At 33.0% G+C, this 22,817-nt stretch overlaps 1 protein-coding gene across 3 annotated transcripts; it reads left to right on the top strand.

The window, feature by feature from the left end:
- Positions 1-958: 958 nt before the first annotated feature.
- On the top strand, positions 959-10,291 carry LOC127736453 (peroxisomal sarcosine oxidase-like). Of its 3 annotated transcripts, none has more exons than XM_052247004.1 (8): positions 959-1,216; positions 3,706-3,857; positions 4,189-4,402; positions 4,756-4,938; positions 6,919-7,068; positions 7,526-7,675; positions 7,940-8,015; positions 9,890-10,291. In XM_052247004.1, the coding sequence occupies exons 1-8, from the start codon at positions 1,106-1,108 to the stop codon at positions 10,012-10,014; spliced, it is 1,161 nt and encodes a 386-aa protein (XP_052102964.1). In that variant the 5' UTR covers positions 959-1,105; the 3' UTR covers positions 10,015-10,291. The 3 variants fall into 3 exon arrangements, with proteins under 3 accessions (XP_052102964.1, XP_052102970.1, XP_052102979.1); XM_052247019.1 differs by having other exon boundaries at positions 1,071-1,190; XM_052247010.1 differs by lacking the exon at positions 7,940-8,015 and having other exon boundaries at positions 9,890-9,971.
- The last annotated feature ends 12,526 nt before the right edge of the window (positions 10,292-22,817 follow it).

The following is a 22,817-nucleotide window of genomic DNA, read 5'->3' as shown; positions in this document are numbered from 1 at the left end:
ATATTTCGGATAACAGATATCCTTCATCTGTATGATTATGATGTAAAATGAATCATATGAATCTATTCTGATTAAACTATAACAATCTTGAAATTTATACAATAAAACAGTTAAAACCGAACATAATAGAGACACTTGTACAATTCTAAAATTTCAAAAATGACTTAGGTTATATAGCTATTTACAACAGAGACTGCAAAGATATGCTTCAAATAAAAATAGTAATGTGTGATATGAATTGGTACAATTCTAAAATTTCACAGGTGACGACAGTTAAGATGTTACAATAACGATAGTGTGGAAATACATTTCCAATAAACAGCACTGCCTGATCTACGCGGGTATAATATTTCAAATTTGACAACAGTAGAGTAGTTACAGCAGAGGCTGTGTATTTAAACATCCAAAATAAATAGAACCAAGCAAATTTAAACTGGTATAATTACAAAAAATTAAGGAGTTGACAAAGGTAAAGAAATAGAAACAGATACTGTGTAGTAATAATAATATAACCCAAATGTAAAGCACTGCGCGAATTCGAACTACATCTTTTCATTTATCCCATTTGGTGCCAAAGTTTTAAATTTTCTTATCCAAAATCTTTCCCAAGTGAGTTTATCCTCCCTAGACCAAGCAGTGTTGTGGTCTATGACTGTAATGGTCAGTCGATTGAGATCTGCCTTAGTGTGTCCAGGGGATCTCAAATGTCGACTGAGAGGGAGGTCTGGATTATATCATATGTGACTGTAAAAGCCTCCTTCCATCATAACCCTGATCCACCAATACTACAACTAAAAACAAAATCCAGGAGAAATAAAAACACTATATATTCATATTGCTTGGAGTGCAAGATTCCAATAAAATACCTATACCCACAAACCACCGATCTCAATATAATCAGCTAAAATACGACAAGCTTTTTAGAAAAGCTATTACTTGTTAACTGATTACCGGAAGATAAAACTGTACAGGCAGTAATGCATCTGTGGTAATACAAAAATGTTTATCTCGTTTATATGTAGTGTACAACCTGTGAGAATTCGGGTGTACGTAAACACGTATTAATTCTGTACTTGTATGTCAATATATTTTATGGAACACTAAAATGAACAGCGACTATAATTACGATGTTATTGTTGTCGGTGCTGGAATAGAAGGGTCAGCAACCTCATACCAGTTAGCCAAGAAAGGTAAATCTACATTACTACTGGAACAGGTAATTAAATAAATATCAATAAACGTAGATGCGGGATGAACGTCAATAAATAGTGACAAAAAAACCAACAAAAACACAAACTAACCAAGATCCATTTTTACGGGAGATTGGAGCACTCTATGGCACACACACTATATATTAGCGTGCTACAGTATATTGACCGGAGACCGTCTGGGACATGTAGGTAAAATATGTATAAAAAAGGGCACGTATTTCGGAAAAAAAAAAAACATCTGCAAAAAATAAACAAATGAAAGATCTTAAAAACAGTAATCCCTTGGAGTTCGGTATTTTTGTTACTTTTCATGTACAGATAACGAATGAGATCAAACATATCACATAAGCCCATTTAGAAACTCCTTTGTGGGTTCCGTGTTCAGTCTTTAGTTTTCTATGTTGTGTAGTGTGCATTGTTGTTTATCTTTTGGCCGTTTTTCGTTTTTTGCCATGGCATTGTCAGTTTGTTTTCGACTTATATGTTTCAATGTCCCTTTGGTATCTTTCGCCTCTCTTTCCAAATATATTGTTTGAATTTGATATCAAGAAATTATAAAATAGTGATCACGGATTAAAATGCAAAAAGGATTAGAATTTAATAAGATAAGTATTCGTGATAAAGAATATGAAGATTTACTTATCACAAACTTTGGCAATCTTTAGTACGATTTTTATTCGTTATCACACATTTTTACAATTCATGAAAATTTACTATATTCTTAATCACGAATTTAAAAAAAAATCAAGAACGGTATAACTTGTTACAACGGTTTCGTTTGACGGATGTTGGTGCATTTAGTCGTTATAGATTTCTTAAAACTCATTTTCCAAATCATTATATGTTCTGAAGTACAATTTAGTTGATAATCATAACTGAGAAGGGTAAAGTTTAAAATTATATATCTTATATTGCATAAAGTGTTGTTTTTTTTTTTTATTTCAAAATGTCCTATATTTGCACAGGAACATATATATTAACGTTAGATATACTGTTCCCAGATTTGCGCTACAAAATCTCAATTATTTAACTTTTACAAATCAAAACTTTAAGAAACCAAAATGGAATGTCAATTGTAAGGTTTTGCAGAATTATGTACACTTATTACACAAAACATTAAATTTTACAAAAAACTCCAAAAGGATAACAGGAATCATCAAACGTATTTGGACAGAACAACATACGACACAACCAAAAACCTCTGAAAAAAGGAGACGTACACACAAGAAAACAACAACAAACAACATATGGTCCAGATAGCCTGACGTGAGACAGACACAATATTGTTGGATTTAAAGCAGTTTTAAGTCTGCACCCCTCCCCGCTGTCTATCCTGACAATATATCGAAAAGTCAGTAAAAGACGGCTGATATTTCAATAGAAAGCAGGGTCAAACCGTACTCGCTACTATAGAAAGCTTGCGAATATAATAGCCGTTAGATAAAAATAGCTGCTCAAGGGAGATGATTTCTATGGGGAAAAATGAAAACAACACGTTATTAATTTCATGCCTCCGAAGCGCTTTTTTGGATTTACCTTCATCAGGAACGCTCACAGCCGAATATTCGAAAGCCAAGAATGTATAAGAACCGAAACAGTTGAAGAGGTATATAACCAAAAAAGGACCTAACAAAATAGCCAAATCGATCGGAGGTCAACTTTGCCTAAGGGAGTTGAAACCTTAGTTTCTTTATAATTTCAAAATTTATAAACGGCAATATTTCTTAAAAAATCATATGCTATATTTCGATTTTCTGTTTATTTTGTAGGGAATATAAAGAAAAATTTTCATTGAATAACAAATACGAAAAAAACCACAAATTTTAAATCTTTAAACGTACAATGTAAACCGACAATACGTCCCGTCTTCAATTATTTATAACTTGTTTTCTTATTGATGAAAAATACATGTCTTTTTGGCATTCTTTCATCACTCACTACCCACAGGCATGTGAACAGTTCCCCATGAAGTCATTGCAGTAGATAAAAAAATGGGTTTAGTTTATATGTAATGCGGCTGTTGGTATATCAACGTATACCCCTTATCTCAGTTATTCATAATAAATAAAAAAGAGAGCTATTAGTAGTCTCGTATCATCTTTTTTCAGATCTAGATATACAGCCTCCCGTGCAATTATACATCTTTGGCTTCCCAACGTTTAACTCCTAGACGTCCTTGCACACACATAAAAATGTACGGGCTTGTCTCAAGCGAAGAATTTCGTCAGTTTTTATCTATTTCTTTTATTAATGTTTTTGTTAATATTACTTTTATTTGAAGAATAAAGTGTTGATGGCAGATCTGTGATAGTTTCTGTTTAATTAATTCACTTTTATATACTCGTGTTAATTTTGGGCTTGGCATTCTGTATACGCATCTGTCTATTGTTGAAGGCTTTATGTAATCCTTCGATTTTTTTCTGTTCATTTTGTCATTTTAGCTGTAAAACATTAATGATTGATATTAATTGAAAATTTTATAATTTTGTTACAGTTTCCTATTCCACATAATCGTGGAAGTTCACATGGCCAGACCCGAATCACAAGGAAAGCTTATGGCGTGTATAAACACTATGCCATTATGATGGAGGAGGCTTATAACTCCTGGAATCTTCTGGAAAAAGAAACTAACACTACACTGTATCAGTACGTGTTAAAAATTATTTAAAGAATATGTTTCAATATTGCAACACGTCTTTTGTGCTGCTGGGTAGCTGTCTCATTGACGTAAACATTATATATCTTTATTCAAATTCATGTCACTTACAAGTATAAGAAATAACATATAAATACTTCAGCGGAATTTAAGATTTTGCCTATCGAATTTATGATATAATCAGCATCTTTATAATTCATCTTTAGCAAGTCAATTTTAATTGCGGCCTTTTAAATTTAAGTAAAGTAATTTTTTTTAGATCCAAATGAAAGGAAATACTACGTTAATATAATTCTTACATGAATTATTTGTGTTTTAAAGTGAGACTGGAATGTTGTGCACTGGTCCAAGAGACAATACATTTATAAATGGGACTATAGAATTCTCAAAGACAAACGGAATACCAGTAGAAGTTACAAACCAAAATGATATAGGGAACAAATATCCTAGGATGACATTTCCAACGAATTATGTGTTTGTTCTAGATACATGTGCTGGGATACTCTTAGCTGATAAGGGGCTACGAGCTTTTCAGGTATGCTTATGAGAAAATGATAAGGAAAATACAAAATAAGAAAGCACATCAGCAGACACTTAAGAAAAACAAAAACAAAAAGGGAACAAATAAGACTAATAAAGCACTGAGATATCATGAAATGGAACAACAAAGTACAATGCATGAAATACAGATATAAAAATACATATTGATATAATTATATGTAAAAATACTAATATTACCTGTACTAACCTATTAATGCAGTTGACCAGAAAATAAGTTTTTCTATATTTATAATTCGAAATTTTGAGTTGATTTATAAATAATAATGATTATATAGATCATAGAAATTTTAAATTGCACAAATTGTGTACCTTTCACATTTCATACAGGATATATTCAGACAAAATGGTGGCATATTGAAGGACAACGAAGCACTAACTAATATTATCCCTGGGTCAGTGATAACTGTACAGACGACGAAAGGACAGTATACATGTAAAAGTATTATCTTAACTGTCGGACCATGGGCAAAACAACTCTTACCAACGTTAGGGATACACATACCATTGAAGGTTAGGATTTCTTTTTAGAGAAAAGAGTAAAGAAATTACTTCATTGGAAACATGTTTAGGGAGTTATTACCTGCTCAGACTCCTGGTTCTAAGTTGCTTAATGTCTTGACATGTACTATGACATCAGTATTATTTATAGTAATTTTTGTGCGGGGTCTATTTATAAGTTCCGTAATAATAATTTATTGGACATTAACGCACTACTTTAATTTTTGGCATATACCCATTGAACTAAAACAATGAATACATGTTTTGATGCTTTCGAATCGATCAGTTAATGCAGCAACATTCAAGTTTTAAGTGGTATCTGCACTCCCAGTTGGTACACCCCTTTCAGACCTTTTTCCTATCAAGATTTCCTTGGCATAGGACTGGTTTTTTACAAGGAAAATATTGGTTAAATAGCGAAAAATACCAAAGGGACATTCAAACTAATAAGTCGAAAATAAACTGACAACGCCATGGCTATAAAAGAAAAAGACCAACAGACAAACAGACAAACAGACAAACAATTGTACACAACACTCAACATAGAAAGCTAAAGACAGAGCAACATGAACCCCACCAAAAACTGGGGGTGATCTCGAGTGCTCCGGAAGAGTAAGCAGATCCTGCACCATATGTGGCACCCGTCGTGCTGTTCATGTTAGTACAAACCCGGTTTCAAGTCTAATTCGGTAGGTCACATTCAGGGAAAAGGGGACTGGATTGTAGTAACGACAATTGGAACATATCCATTATCATCTGTGAAACGGATATTCCATAACGGTCAACTAACTTCGTGATGGCGTCCGTAAATTTAACGAAGGGATGATTTCAGCTTCATCACTTGGAACTCTTGGTTTAATAGCTTCCTTGTGAGCAGCAACCCTCTATCAAGGAAATCATGATAGGAAATACAAGCCCTAGAATATCGTATCAACTGGGAGATATATACTCCGTATGCAGGCGCTGCTGGAATGTTATTACATAGAAATGGAAAATTCACAATTGTGAAGCTGAAATCATCTCTTTTGTTGTAAAATTTTGTTTTCAACCGACCCTCATTGTCAATTTCTAGATGTATGATATGAGGCAGACTTAACTGTATTTGTTGTATCCTTTATCTCAAGTTCGATGGGATAGATGCGTTCAACATAGTCACCAAAATGTGTGAGAGAACATCATCTATATAGCGGAAAGTAAAGTTAAAAGATACTGCTAACTTCTTTTCTTTCTTCCTAAAGAGTGCCTGTATGAAGTCAGCCTCATAAAAATAAAGGAACAAGTCGGCAAGAAGAGAAACACATATGACTCCCATGGGAATGCCGATTGTTTGTTGAAAAACACGTCCAAGTATCTTGATTATGTCAGTTTCAGAGAATTTTTTGTTTGAATCAGAGTGATTTATAACAAAGTAGGATTTATCCCTCCCTAAAACAAGATACTTGTATCTACGTTGGCCATTCTTTTTTATGAAACAAATGTGTTTCATTTATCTAATACATAATCCCGTTCTTCTTAATCAAAGTTATCATTGTCATGAGGGTACCACTTGTAAGCAGGAGTTACTTAACCTTGCACGTCACATAAGCATAGACTGATTTCTAATGTGGTAATGCGCAAAACGTATTTAGAAGAGGTTTAAGGCGATTAAAAAACTTTCAGAGAACCGGTTATCTAATGTAAGTTTATGATGTTAGAGGCAAATATTCATTACGAATGGATTAAAATATATTCAAACAAAATGTTGAAGGCCTCACTGTGACTTTGAGATGAAGAACAGCAATAAAAGCGCGGTTCCTTTGCTTTTTGTGTGTTTTTTTGCTGTGCATGTACTGGTTTTGTGTCATGAATGGATACGCCATATCCTTTGTTTTTCTATTAAAATCAACATGAATCTAAATTGAAAGTCTTTCGTTCTTCATTTTAAAAGAAGCATTTCAAAATTTCTAAAACGAAATGATTTGTTGTCCATAATCTTTAGAAATTGTTTTACAGCCAATAAGAATAAACGTATGTTACTGGAAAGAGAAAAATCCAGGAGAATACGGATTAGGCAAATTCCCAACGTTTTATGAGAGTGAAGCTATTGATGGAAAATACAGTGTATACGGTTTACCTAGTATGGAATATCCTGGTTATGTCAAGGTAATCATCAAATAGGAGAATATAAAATGATTGTAGTATAGTGAATCTTTGAATTGTTATCTTGAAACCTCAGATTTATCGTAAAATTAAGATCTGCAATTTTGAAAAAAGGTAAGGAAATATGTAAGCAGTTATCGTCAGACAAAACAATACATATACAACCAACGTGTTAGCAACATAATCCTCATACAAAACTTAGGAGCTTCGAAGAGTAAACTCTATCTCCATGGGTATGAAAATACTTAATAATTATTATTCAAATTATTTCAACGCACTGCCCTCGTCTGGCGTCAGGGTTCATCCTTTCAAAAGAAGTCTACTATAAGAAATAAGTATTAGCCTCGTTCCTAGATTGACAATTTTAAACACTTCACTATACAGCGCATAGCAGTTCTGTTTGTATAGAGTCACTCATGTAAAGTATGGTTACTATAAACATTGTTTCATTCTCTTTCAGATGTGTTTGGGATGGGGTCCAGATGTCGACCCAAACGACAGAGATTTTGTAAATGATCAATGGGTTATATCCAAAATCAAGAAATATGTTGCTGACCATTTTCCTAATCTCCATTCAGAACCAAGCATAGTGGAACCATGCATATACACGGTAATAGGTTAAAAAAGAAAAAAAAAACCTTATACCCAAAGTACTGGTGACGTGTTTCTTCTTTATTTCCTTCTTGTTGTCATTTAACAATTTTTTACTCTGAAACCACGTTATAAATGTTATAAAAACCATATAGGGTGTTTAATGTTCATTTGGATTGAACTGAAATCATGGAATAGAATGTCATTTTCATGTCAGATAACTAATAATGATATATTTAACTTTGTGATACTCCAAAATATTATATGATAGTTTCCATTTCAGATGGTACCTGATGAAGATTTTGTATTAGACAAACATCCAAAGTGGTCAAATATAATCATTGGAGTAGGCTTTTCTGGTAATTGGACACACTATCATAATAAGAGCGAATGCCAAATTGGCATATATTTCGCTTTCTGAATTAAGGCGACAGTAGTTTACCGATGTTCAAATCTAGTAAATCGATTAGGAACAGACAAATTCAAATAACAAACAAAAACCGACTGAATGGCAAAAGAAGCGAGACCGGGTGGGTCTACATGTTAGGCGTCTCTTGCTATGCATTCATAACCCGCCATGCAAATTTACACAATCGGAAATAGGACACAATCGATAAAACTGCAAATTGACTATATTGGTATCTACAGAACTAAGTTCAAAAACATGTAGCTAGTCAGTTGAGACACCGACAAATTATTTTGGTCAGCCAATTCGTGATGGTGATCGTAAAACTTATGTTTCGATTTCAGTCGTATACTCATAATTTTGTTCGAAAAATGCCTTTACCATGTCTGGAATATGAAAGTTGTTTTCCACTCTTTCCGTTGGTTGATAACGTTTAATTTGTCAGTTTGTTTTTTGGACTTCCCCTTTTTGAATTTACCTTGGAGTTCGTTTTTTTGTTGTTATACTTTTTCCCTCATAACTCTGAGCAGCTCATGTGTAGGGAACACTCCACTGTTTATGAAGTCCATATTGTGTGAACAAGCATGAACGTAATGTATTAACTGATAAATGTAAACGCTATATAATGGAGCAGAGGGTATGTTACAGCTGAGAAATAGATAGTTGACAAATGGAAAGTTAAAATGATCACTTTTGTCATATATTCTAAAACAATCACTATATGAAAAACATACCTTCTACTTTTGGTAGTATACTTCTCAAGTTCACTAGGATATATAACATGTAAGCACTCATCATTGAAATTAGGGTTATTGAGTGTCAGCAGGGGCGGGTCCAGGTGAGGGCGTAATGGGCGTACGCCCCCCCTTTAAAAAAAAACTCGTAATCTGCTAATATTGTAATATTGTATTGAATATGGCAATTTATCATATTTCACAAATATTTATGTTTTTTAGGAAAAAAAGGTCAGAAAAAATTTTCGCCTCGCTTCGCTCGGCACAACATTTCATTCTACGCCCCCTTTCAAATATCATAGAAACGCCCCTGGTCAGAACATCATTCATATATCTGAAACTGAAATAATACCGATGTAATCAAAACATATATCATTCCAATTGGTCTGTCAAAGTCATTGCTTGTGTATGTGTGTTTGTCCTAACATTATAAAACATGAAGATAAAAGTTGATTGACCCCTCTAAAAGTTGACATCGAAATATTGAGGCCATCATCACTTATCTTGATTTTCATATAACTTATCATTCTTGTAAATCTTTTCAATAGAAGTGCCTCTTATCTACAGTTTGTAATTTATATAAATTATGCAATTTTAGAATTTAGTTTTAACATTTAGTGTTTTGAAAATGACATGTATTTAGTTAAGAGACAGAAGACACCAAGAGGTCATTCAAAACTCATAGGTCGAGAAAAAAACTAATAACACCATGGCAAAAAACAAAAAAAAAACGACGAAAAAAACGAACACATTCCGGAAGAGTACGCCGGTTCTGCGTCAAACGTGGCACACGTCGTGTTGCTCATATAAGTACAAATTCGGCGAGAATAATCATTCTGTGATGTTACATTCGAGGAAAAAAGTACGGGATTATGGTTACGACAATAGGAACATGTACGTGGTCATCTGTGAAACAGATTTTCAGAAGTCAAATTGAAATTTGTATTTGTTTCAAGATGGGGTAATTACAACGACCATGGATTTCGAGTCTATAATTTTACGTAGTCACAAATTGATATTTTTTGCGTGTACCATAACCATTCTAGGACATGTAATATCAGGTGTTATATAGACTATAATTCATATATTTCAGGTCATGGATTTAAACTTGGACCAGTTGTCGGTAAAGTATTAGCAGAATTAGCCCTTGGAGAGACCCCATCGTACGATATAAGTCCATGTAGATTAAACCGTTTTACCTTTCAATCTAAAATGTAACAAAGATTTATTTAATTATTCTAACAGGAAATAAAATTCAGTGTGTATTAACATAAGAAAATCATTTGAGACAATATCAAGTTCATATTTCTTAGTACAGTATTTTGGACGACAAGAGTTGATTGCAATGGACACAATCTTGATTTCTTTTCCAGTCTGTTTGAGGCAATTGCTGTTTTATGGTTAATATGCATGTATATATTAGAACATTTTAAAACTTCGTCCACAACATATGTACAAACATTTAAAAAAAAACATTAAATGGAATCGCAAAGTCTTTTGGTTATGTTTAAACTGCTGAAATTGTATCAAATACATGTACTATTCTTAATCATTTTCATTTCAATTTTGTTTTAATGAATCACATATTATTCAAATGAATGAGATAACAGGAAAGTTGCGTATGTACTCAAATTTGTCTTTTAGCCGTATGTCTTTAGTTAATTACAGCTAAAGGACACTCCCGAATTGAAAGTTTTTAAGTGGTAATGTCAAAGTAATATCTACGAAAGTTGCAAATACTTCATTCAAACTTGGTTGACCGTTAAGGAATAGTTGCATTACATATGACAATAGATATTTTCCATTGTCATTTAAAATGAAGTTTATTTGCCATGATCAAAATCATATATGTCACATGTGTACAAACAACTGCATACCTTTTCAAAATACGTAAACTCACAACCACTTTTGTTCGATTTTTGTTGCTACATCATCATTTTTATGTGTTTTGTTTTCTTTCTGTTGGCCATGATATTGCATGCCATTCAACGTTCGATCTTTAATTGCTCCCATCTATCATAACTTTATTTTGTTATGATTTTGACGATTTTGATTGGAAACGAAAGGATATGGAATGAATGTTCACAAAACAAAATGCAGTGATACTGTTGAAACAGGTACAGTACGCCTTTATTTGTACTTGATCTGATCATTGTTGTTGTTGATTGATCTTTAACCATGAACACAATAGTGTATGTATTATTGTTAGATTAGCCTTTGTCTATATGTCGACATGGTGTCATCTATACACTTGTATGTATGCCTGTTTTTATTAGTATTTGCCTTCCATTATATGTGTAAGAGTTATATCATTGATTTTGTCCTTACATTTCTTTTTTCAATATCAAACTTTTCATACAAATACCGTTTTCACTGATTTTCGATTTTAATCTTACACGACGTACAACTTCCTCAATGGTCTTGTGGTAAATTGTTGGCTTGGGTACGGGAGGTTCTAAATGTTGGCTCGAGTACGGGAGGTTGTAAAAGACTTGAAAATTAGTATTTGCAACTTCTCCTCTGAACACGCTTTGGACTGTCACCCTGTGAACTAGAAAGTACAAAATCTAGCTTATCGTGTTTGTCTAGTACACAGCTAATTCGTCCTGAATATCAATTTAAGATTCGGTGTTGACATGAATTAGCATTGCTATGGTCATAATTAAAAAAATAACTGTTTAAAAAGTATTTTTCGACATAATAATAATTTTTTACCTTAGGAATAGATTACTTATCAGTATTTTGCAAAAACCTTTCGAAATTTTGGTTCCATCATCATCGTCATCATCATCATCATCATCATCATCATCATCTCATCATCATCATCATCATCATCATCATTATTACTATTATTTTTATTATTATTATTATTATTATTATAATTATTATTATTATTTAACAACGTTCATTTTGTTAAAAAGACATTATATTAAAAACGACGACTAATTATTTTAATATTAGGATTGGTTGTATTGCCTGTACTTTTGACAGAATGCAGGATGCTAAAGTTTTGAAATTCAATTAAATGTTATGCATTAATAAGCAAATATTTTGAAATAATAAAAATTTCCCATAACTGAAAATTTACCGACATTTGGAAAGCAGCGAGTGAAGCTGTTTTTATAAATAACTGAATGACCTGGCGTTCAAATATCGTTCATGATTATGTATTCCCAACATACATTATAGTGGGATGAATATTAAAAGTACAAACATTTTCTCAAATTGAATAATTTTACTAAATAATAATTCAATAAACTGTCAAACTGGTCTTTTGCTGATTTGAAAAGATTATGTATGTCTTATAATAAGGACAGATACTGATAACAGTCTGTAAATAAAAAAAAAAACCTCGTCCAAACATCCCGGTTATTGTGGTTTAAATATAGTTACATATTTACTCATAAATAAACAATGTTATATTGATTGATAAGTAGGTCTATAGTACTAAGGTTAAAGTCATTCAAAAAAAAAAACCAAATAATAATTTGTAGTTCCTGTATCCATTTAAATTTTTTTTAATGGCAATTACTTAAATGTAAATCGTAAATATTTGCCATATACGGAATAAGGTAAATGGACAGGTAAAATACAGATAGAAATTAATAAGTTGCCTTTACAAAAAGTCTCATATATTAAAGAACAGAATAAACTAAAAAAAGTTTGTGATATGAAATGATTTACTCTGTTTATTTCAGAATCTGGTTACAATTTTCATACGAATAAATAAAATATTCAATGCGTACCTATTAAAATTGAAATAATACACAAAAAGTCTAAAAATAATGGACAACACAACACACCACAATAACCTACCAACACCTGACTTCTCCGAAAAAATAACAGACATGCATACAACAACAAACAACACACGGTCAAGATAGATAGCAAGACTTTGTTCAGGCGCATAACAGGGTAGAGTTAACCTAATTTTCCGTTCGGACACCTCTCCTTTACCTATGTAGATAGATAGCAAGACTTAGTTCAGACACATAACAGGGTAGAGTTAACCTTATTTTACGTTCGGACACCTCTCCTTTACCTATGTAGATTGGCCAGATGTCATTCAATGCTTTTCTACTTCGTACTATAATTGGCCTTTTAAACTTTTTTGAATTGCACGTCACTGGTCAGTAATTTGTAGACAAAACGCGCGTTGTTAATAGAAGATTTTTAATATTTTGTCAGCTCAACTAAACCTCCTCATACATTATATAACCATTTCTATATTGTTTAAAAAGTAAAATAACAAAAATACCGAACTCCAAGGAAAATTCAAAACGGAAAGTCCTTTATCAAATGGCAAAATCAAAAACTCGAACGCATCAAACGAATGGAGAACAATTGTCATATTCCTGAATTGGTACAATCATTTCCTTACCTTCACGGCATTTGATTAATTGTTATTTTTTGTTTTATGGACGAATATACGACCCTTCTCCTTTCATAGTATAACAGTAGGATAACAAATTTTTATGCATTTGCTTATGGTCTTTTGTTGTGCTGTGAAATCACTGTCAAAGTTTAATGTTTGAATTTAAGCAGGGGGTGTGCATTCAAAATATAAAAGATGTGGCATGATTACCAATGAGACTGCCAGCTATTAACCTGAGACCAAATGACGTTGATGTTAGCAACTACAGAACAAATATGTTTAACCACGCCATATTCTACAGTCCTTTATTTAGAAGTCAGGCGCATGGAATTCAGTTGTTGTCATTGATTACTGTTTATCATATAAGGCCGTTGGTTTATTTTTTTTAAATTGTTTCGATTTAGTGATGTCGGGGCCGTTTATAGCTGACTATACGGTATATGTTTTGCTCATTAGGGAAGGTTCTACGGTGAACTATAATTGCTATATTCGCACCATTTGTACTCTGTTGGATAGTTGTCTCATTGACAATCATACAAAATATTCTTATTTTATGAACATAAATAATATGACGATAAATCATGTTCAAGTGGGGATGTAAAAATACCCTGCCACGTCCGGTCTGTGTTTTTGTAAGATGGTTTCGTCTTTGTATCAATCTGATGAGTGAAGCCCTTTTCAACTGATTTTTATAGTTTGTTCTTATGTTGAACTGTTACACCACTGCTCCAGGTAAGGGGGAGAATTTGGCACCAAAAAACTAGTTTAGTCCCGCCACATTCTGTATGAGTCTGTTGTTCAGTGGTTGTCGTATGTTGCTGTATATCATATTTGTTTTTCGTTCATTGTTTTGTTCATAAACCAGGCCGTTACTATTTTGTTTGAATTGTTTTACATTTTTTACAAGCCTTTTTTAGCTGACTGTGTTGTATGGGTTTTGCTCATTGTTGAAGGCCGTATGGTGACCTATTAGGGGGGGGGTGATCTCAAGTGCTCCGGAAGGGTAAGCAGATACTACTCCACATGTGGCACCCATCGTGTTGCTCATGTAAGTACAAACCCGGTAAATAGTCTAATTCGGTAGGTCACGTTCGTGAAAAGGGAACGGGATTGTAGTTACGACATTAGGAACATATCCGCTATCATCTGTAAAACGGATATTCCATAACGGTCAACAAACTTCGTGGTGGCGTCCGTAAAATTTACGAAAGGATGATTTCAACTTCACCATTTGAAACTCTTGGTTTAATAGTTTCCTTGTGAGCAGCAACCCTCTATCAAGAAAATCATGATAGGAAATACAAGTCCGGGAGTATCGTATCAATTGGGAGATATATACTCCGTATGCAGGCGCTGCGGGAATGTTGCTACATAGAAATGGAAAGTTCACAATTGGGAAGCTGAAATCATCTCTTTTATCGTAAAGTTTTGTTTTCAACCGACCCTCATTATCAATTTCTAGGTGTAAGTCAAGATATGAGGCAGACTTAACCGTATCTATTGTATCCTTTATCTCTAGTTTGATGGGATAGATGCGTTTAACATAGTCACCAAATTTTGAATTATTTAGTAAGAGAACATCATCATTATAGCGGAAAGTAAAGTTAAAGGATACTGCTAACTTCTTTCCTTTCTTCCTAAGAAGTTCCTGTATGAAGTCAGCCTCATAAAAATAAAGGAACAAGTCGGCAAGAAGAGGGGCACAGTTAGTTCCCATGGGAATGACGATAGTTTGTTGAAAAACACGTCCTTCAAACGTAACAAATATGTTGTCAATCAAGAAATCAAGCATCTTGATAATGTCAGTTTCAGAGAATTTTTCGTTTGAATCAGAGTGATTTTTACAAAGTAGGATTTATCCCTCCCTAAGACAAGATGCTTGTATCTACGTTGGCCATTCTTTTTTATGAATCAAAGCAATACCAACTCTTTCAATTTGTCTTTTACTTTGGAATGGGGAATACTTGTGTAAAGTGTACAAAAGTTAAATGTTTTAATACTGTTGAAAGATGAAAGAGTCTTAGATTGTATGTGCTTTAAAAGATCTTAAGAATTTTTTAGTATCCACGTCTGATTCACGCCACCTCTAGAATAGGCAGTTTCACAATAACTTTAAAGCCTGGATTTGATTGCTGATAAAATTGATGTTAATAATTTATAAAGAGGTTTCATGGAGCACTTGGAAGACCCAGCAATATACCGTTGTTTGTAAGGACACTTATGTAGTTTAGGTATCCAATACAGTGATGGAAGATCCAGTTCTTCATCTTTGGTTGAAATTCCAAAGGAACATAGAATAGACCAATGATTATCCAGGATTTCCTCTTTAGTAAGTGTCGTGGGGGTATATTTTGGGTTTCCAAGTGAATTGTCAATACCTTATTCATTCATCAAGAGGTTTATGTAATGTGATTTACACCCAAAAACGTTGTTGTTTGGGGCTTTAGGTTGCACTTTGTAAATACAGCTGTTTCTCAAACCACGCCTCTTTTGGGGAGATATATAATATTCATAGATATGTTAATTTGTTAATGTACTGGTTCCCATTTATGATCTCTGTGTTTCATCACATAGAGACATCACTTTGGAATGTAACCAGTATAGAAAAACATGGTAGCGCCTAAATTTTAATTCTTAGGAGGTCCAAATATGAAGGTAAGGGTAGTATAGAATTTTAGTATAAGTTTAAACTCTTAGAAGTTCAGGGCATATAAATGTTGAAAATATGCCGCACAGCCCTATATTTTGACCTTTGAATAAAATAGTAGTGCATATAAACTTTCCGTTCTGGGATATCATTTTTCACGAAACTTCATAGTAAAAGTGTCACAGTTTAAGCCGCAAAGGGAGTTCCTATGGGAAATTGCATTGTCTATATTTACAGAATTGCAACCTTTATCTGCGGGGACAACAACATATTTGTCATGGAGGTAGGACAAGTGTTTTGCAACATTTGGGTCTTTAAAGATAGACGTAGCATGGGTATTGATAGACCAATTCAGTTTCTTAATTCTGATTTGTATCAACGACCTCACAGCCTTAATCCATTCGGAAAGAGTATCTACGTCTTCTTTCTCACATTTAACCCATTGCCTGGCATAATCCTCGACTGAATCCATCAGTATTTTGAAGTTGTGTTTCCAATTGATGGACTTTGACTCACAATATTTCGGACCTTTGGATAACACATTTCGCAGGGAAGTGTAATTGACAATGTTGAGGTCACCGGTAATAACGTGGCCAGCCGGATTATATGTGAATGGGGAACTAACACAGGTGCAATCAGGAGGTTCAGACTTGAAGTCGTCAATATTGAGATCCTGCAACACGTATTTGCAATTGGTTTGGTATAGGTATAAGGAATTATTGGTACAGACTGATCTTTAAGATAGGGAGGTATTTTCGATTGAACTGATTTATGATGAAGGATATTGCCCAAGTTGACGGCATCGAGACCTTTGTTGGCAAAGGAAAGTTTAAGAAAGGATCTTTTTTCTTTTTTATATTTCCATTGCGAACTGGTTTGAAAAGTTTGTGACTTGCAATATCAGAAAGGATAGCTGTAGGTTTGTATTGGTTTGAATGAGGGTTTGTAACAGTGACTTCAAACAAAAATTGAACATAGAATGAAGTTTTGAAAGAGATAATGAATAAAGCTTCGTGCGAATGTGAAGAATACTTAACGGCTTTTGTATAAATGGCAGCAAGTAATTAATAGAGACATCATGGAGAGTTGGTGATGTATAATGACGATGACCGTGACTGCGTCTACGTCGAGGAGTTGAGTTGAAAATATTCATCACATTCACCGAGCTACAGGAAGGACTAGATAGAATATTTATAGCATCAATTTTGTCACAGATGTAATGTAAAGGCGCATAAGCAGTCTGAAATAAAGCATGACCGTTCTACCAAATTATATAACTTTCGACAGGATGTTGTACAAATAAGTGTTGAATTACTGGATTGTAGGTAATATATTTTGTTTAGTACTTTTTATTCCTAATAAGTAGAAACTTTTTGTGATATATTTAGCCTTTAATCATACACAGGATTCCCAAATACTTATTTACAAAAACATTTCCCAACAAAAGACATAACTGCCTTTTATTGTTATAATTATCTTTATTCTGTAAAATGTTTCCGGATTTCTTTGGTTTAAACAAAAATCAAAACGTGTAAATAATCTGTGCTTATAGATACATACCATACATATAATTTTGTAAAATATAGTTTTATTACTTTTGTCTAGATAGGTGTCTATATAACAAATTTCATTTGATTGCTATTTTGTATTTTCGTGATGTGCTGCACAATATGCAACACGATATCTTAAATTTCACCGTTAGAAGAGGTTTTCATCTGTGTTTTTTTTTAATGAAGTTTCAAACTTCGCTAATAAAATAATGATATGCACAAATAAACACCAAAATTCATGGCATAAAACATGCTTTCAAATGTATCTCCTTGATAAAATACAGGAATTTACTGCGCAAATATATGTAAAAGAGAGGCAAAAGATACCAAAGGGACATCCCCTGTTGTGTTATTGTGCTACGGTCATTTTTTGTGTTCTTGTCTTTCATTTTTGCTAATGTACTTTGTCTATAGAGTTTCTATATGCCATTTTGTTTTTGTTTGTGCAAAAAGTTATTTGTTTTAAAGTGATTAAGATTATAACATTATATTGACTGCTGTGTCCCAATTTTTTACATTTTTACCTATTATGTTTTGCTCACACATTGTTGTCAATATAACGGAATTCTATGCGACTGTCAAACAAGTGAGAGGTTTAGCTAGCTATAAAACCAGGTTTAAATAAACTCATCATAGATACCAGGATTGAAATTTTGTATTTGCGCCAGACGCTCGGTTCGTCTACAAAAGACTCATCAGTGACGCTCGAATAAAAAAAAGTTAAAAAGGCCAAATAAAGTACGAAGTTGAAGAGCATAGAGGACCAAAAATTCCTAAAAGTTTTGCCAAATACAGCTAATCCACCATTTTCTACATAAGGAAATGCCTGTACCAAGTCAAAAATATGACAGTTGTTTTCCATTCGTTTGATATGTTTGAGCTTTTGATTTTGCCATTTGATAAAGGACTTTCCGTTTTGAATTTTCCTTGGAGTTCGGTATTTTTGTTATTTTACTTTTTCAAACTCATAAGTCGAAAACAAACGGACACCGCCATGGCTAAAAAAGAAAAAAAGACAAACAGACAAACAACATTACACAAATCACAACATAGAAAACTAAAGACTGAGCAACACAAACTACATTCTTATTCTAAACAATAAACGTGATTCGATTTAAACATTTAAGATAGGAATAGTAATGAATAAGAAATGTATCTTTGAATATCTGCTTTAATAAAGAGATACTTAGATGTCACAAAAGTATGATGTATTAAACAATTGTATATGCAGTATATTCGAACAAAAAATTTGAAACCTTAGTTTTTTGATAATTTTTAAATCTATAAATGAACACTTTAAGATATATATCATCACAGTACCGAAGAACTGACTACTAAGCTGATAATACTCTCGAGGACTGATAGTCCACCAGCAGCGGTATGGACACAGTGCTGTAAAAAATGAAAACAACTCTTTATAAATTTCATGCGTCTGAAGAACTTTTTAAATGTTTTAATTTCGTAATAGATTACACACTTCACCTATCGACATCTGTAAATGCACAGATTATCTAGACGGAGATATATATTAGATATACGTCCTTCTTTATATTTTTGTTGCTTCTTTCTCGACATTAGTTCAACAACAAGAATTTTTTAGTACGAAGCTTTGTATTTATTTAGTACAGGTTGATTTAACTCATAAATGGTTATTGTACATTTCAAAAGCTGAAACTGATAAGACTCAAATAGTATAAAGGGAAGAACTAAATAAGTGCGCTTGAAGTTAGTTAATATATATATATACTATGACATGAAGGAAAATCATCTGCAAGATATTAACCATAAGTTGCAAAAATTAATACATTCTTGAAGTAAATAGGGTTTTGACATACAGCCAGTCTACTTTTACAATTTACAATCAATAACCTTTGTATTTTATTGTAGACTATTGAGTGACGACCTTGTGTACAATATTTCAAATTCTTACTTCAACTTTTGCATTTGATATCATAGAAATATTCGTAATTGTAACGTTGAATACCCATTAAATTGTTTCTTTTAAAAATTGTGTTTTTATTTTTCATTTGAATAGATACCTTTAATTACATATATTATAAGTTTGATTGAATTTTCAACATTCCGGGTATATATTAATAGCTTTGACCTGAAATACACAACAGAATGCTTAACAGCAAATTTCCCTTTTAAAGTTTGATAGATTTTAATTTTCACCGATCGATGCTTTTAAATACATAGTTTATAATGCAGACTTCCTCTTTTACATTATTGTTCTATTTATAAAGTGCTAAAACCTTTTAAAAATGGCAACTGTTATATACTGAACCTATATTATAATGACCTTCACAAATTGAACATCGTAATAGAATTTATCGATACGATTCACATAGTATAGTGGGAAAGACGCATCAGCTGCACTTGAAATTGGTCATGCATTTTCTACGTTAGGAAATGTCTGTGCCAAGTCAGGAATATGACAGTTGTTTTCCATTCGTTAGATGTGTTTGAGCTTTTGATTTTGCCATTTTATAAAGGACTTTCCGTTTTGAATTTCCCTTGGAGTTCGGTATTTTTGTTATTTTTACTTTTTACACAAAACTCCTTAAAGATGTCAAGCTATCACTATCAGCAAAAACGCTATTGGAAGGCAAAATATTTTCCAAAGTTCAAGACGACGTGTTAACAACTGGACTGGTTAAACCTTGGGTAACGAATTTCCACCAGCATTTGCATCAACCCAGTGGTTGTATAAATTAAGGCAATAGTAGTTTGCTCCATTTATCGATTTAGAAGACAAATCAATGTTAATGAAACAGAGGAACTCGCATGACCTCTACAAGGATCGATACCCACTGCGTCGATCGGGTAAACATTTACTGTTATGTATGCCTGCCATGCGAATCCACTCTAAGTCAAAATATCACAACCAGGAACGGACACAAACGGTCAAATTACAGATCTGGTACCTAAGATGTAAGACTGCAAAAACATGTCGCTAGCGAGTTGTGACGATAGAAAGCTTACACTACATATCGAACGATCGTACGGTATACACGAGATTCTTGTATATTCGACTAAACCGTTACTCTAAAACCAAATTAGTGGGGGCAAAGATGTTTGGACAAACGAAATCAATAAAGCGTTATTTCCATTTGGAGGGTCAAATCAATTTGAGGTTGCGGAGCAATGATAACAAAACGTATCCAAAACGTGGTGTCAAATCTGATCAAGTTCATATACGAATGGTGTTACCCCTAGTGTTTAGAAAAGAATAACAATTTATGAACAGAAAATTTTTGGAAAAATTACCGTTTCAATGACATGTTCTGACTATAGGCTATATAGCTCATTTAAAATATATTGACCATAAATTACAAACATTAAGACATCCTTAGGGTAGAATAGATTACTGCATACAAAGCCATTCTTCTTTTTACAGGATATGGAGTCATGTTCAAACCAGTCTTATATTGTAAGGGTATTTATGAGCATAAACACCTTGAGTAGGGAAAAGAAAGTGGAAATAACATTACGTTTAAGTGCGTGTTGTTTACGAAAAGAACTAAATCGTGGATTAAATTTAAAAATGAAGTTTCAAATGCTCTTGAAAGCGTTAGGTAAAAGAGACAGGAGGAAGTTGTTTTCATATGCTCTACTGTGTACACATAATTAGTGAAACAATACCTTAAAGTTTGCACAAAACATGATTTTTATATTTCCACGTTAGATTATACGATTATTTGCTTAACGAATACTTTCGGGGTAAAATATCTACTGATAATTTGGCAGAATTGTTCCGAATGTTTGGTAATTAATGCTCTCCAATTTCGTATTTGATTTGGCTTTGCAAGAGTTTTAATTTGAGCGCCACTTAAAAGTCTGATGTAGAAACGCGCGTCTGACTTACAAAATTAAAACCTGGTATTTTTGAGGAGTTTTTATAGGTGAACTTTTCACAACCTTAGTACTATCATCTTTTCCTCATTCATAGCATTATTTATTGTGAACTATCAATAAATGATTACTTGTCATAAGAAAAACGACAAATGCGATTAGTGGATCTGGAACTTCGTTCTCTTCCGAGCCCCTGACTTACCTCTAAATGATTGAGGTATAATTCAAAGAAAAGACAAAAACATTTCCTACAGAAACAACACACAAATAGAAAATAAAATAGCTACACTGCTGAGGACTACGAAAAGCGAAACCCTTTAAAAAGAAGGATAAAGTCAGGTGTTTCGGAAAGGTAGGGGCACATTGACCTAAGCAAGAGAAATGAACATTGATCTTTAAGCCATTAAAATGAACTTCAATGTCAATTAATAAATCTCTGGAAAACAGACATGTACACAGTTAGACGGGTGCCACATGTGGAGCAGGATCTGCTTACTCTTCCGGAGCACCTGAGATCACCCCCAGTTTTTGGTGGGGTTCGTGTTGCTTAGTCTTTAGTTTTCTATGTTGTGTCATCTGTACTATCATTTGTCTGTTTGTCTTTTTATTTTTGGCCATGGCGTTGTCAGTTTGTTTTCGATCTATGAGTTTGACTGTCCCTCTGGTATCTTTCGTCCCTCTTTTAGCGATTATGTCAACAATAACAAAAATACTATTACTAGTAATTAATCATACGAATCGAAAATCTTATATTAAAACTCGTCAATGGTACATGGCCTTTGATTTGTTAAAGTAATTGAGAAAATGACCAAATAGCAAAAAACATTGATCATAAAACCGTCAGAAAAGACAATTTATTCTATGTAGATCATAAAACCGTCAGAAGAGTCAATATACTCTATGAAATAAAAACATGAAAATTTGAATGTTGTCTTACTTAGTAAATTAATATCATGATAAAGTTGATTTTTATGTACAAACGGAAACTCTAAAACATAAGCAATATATATAAATATATCAGTCTATTGATTGGTCAACGGTACTGATAAAAGACAGTTTTGTAGGAATGAAATTAAGAATAAATATGGCATTGATAAATATGTCAGCACTAAAATAGTTTCCGTCAGTGTCAATTATTTTTCCAAATGCAATAATACAACGATGGTAACCATCCCAACAATGGTATGGAGTGCTTTGCAGTATCATAAATTAACATCAGCTGACCTGTTTGTGTGATTTTTAGAGAAAACGATTAGTTTTATTTAATTTCCTAAATATTGTTTATTTCTTAAATATTTTATACTTTTATTTTCGGATTTCCTTTTCATTATAATAAGTATCGTGATATAAAATGTGATTTAACAAGGAAAAGCCTCCGTTTCGAGAGTTTCAAATAAAAGACCGTTATAGTAAAATGTAGCAAAAAATAGCTAAACTAACAAATTATTTGTTAGACGAAAGATGTTATATTCGAATCTTCTTGATAAAACTGACGCTCGATACCGTTTATTCCAACTGAATATTTTAATCTCCCCTGTGAATTTAGTTATTTCTGTTAGGTACAAGTAAATTGATACTCTCGACTTCATCATCA

The sequence above is a fragment of the Mytilus californianus genome, unplaced genomic scaffold, assembly GCF_021869535.1.
Source record: "Mytilus californianus isolate M0D057914Y unplaced genomic scaffold, xbMytCali1.0.p SCAF_1, whole genome shotgun sequence".
Classification (NCBI taxonomy): Eukaryota; Metazoa; Mollusca; class Bivalvia; order Mytilida; family Mytilidae; genus Mytilus; species Mytilus californianus.
The sequence above is the reverse complement of the archived record's forward strand: the minus strand, read 5'-3'. Positions and strand labels throughout refer to the sequence as shown.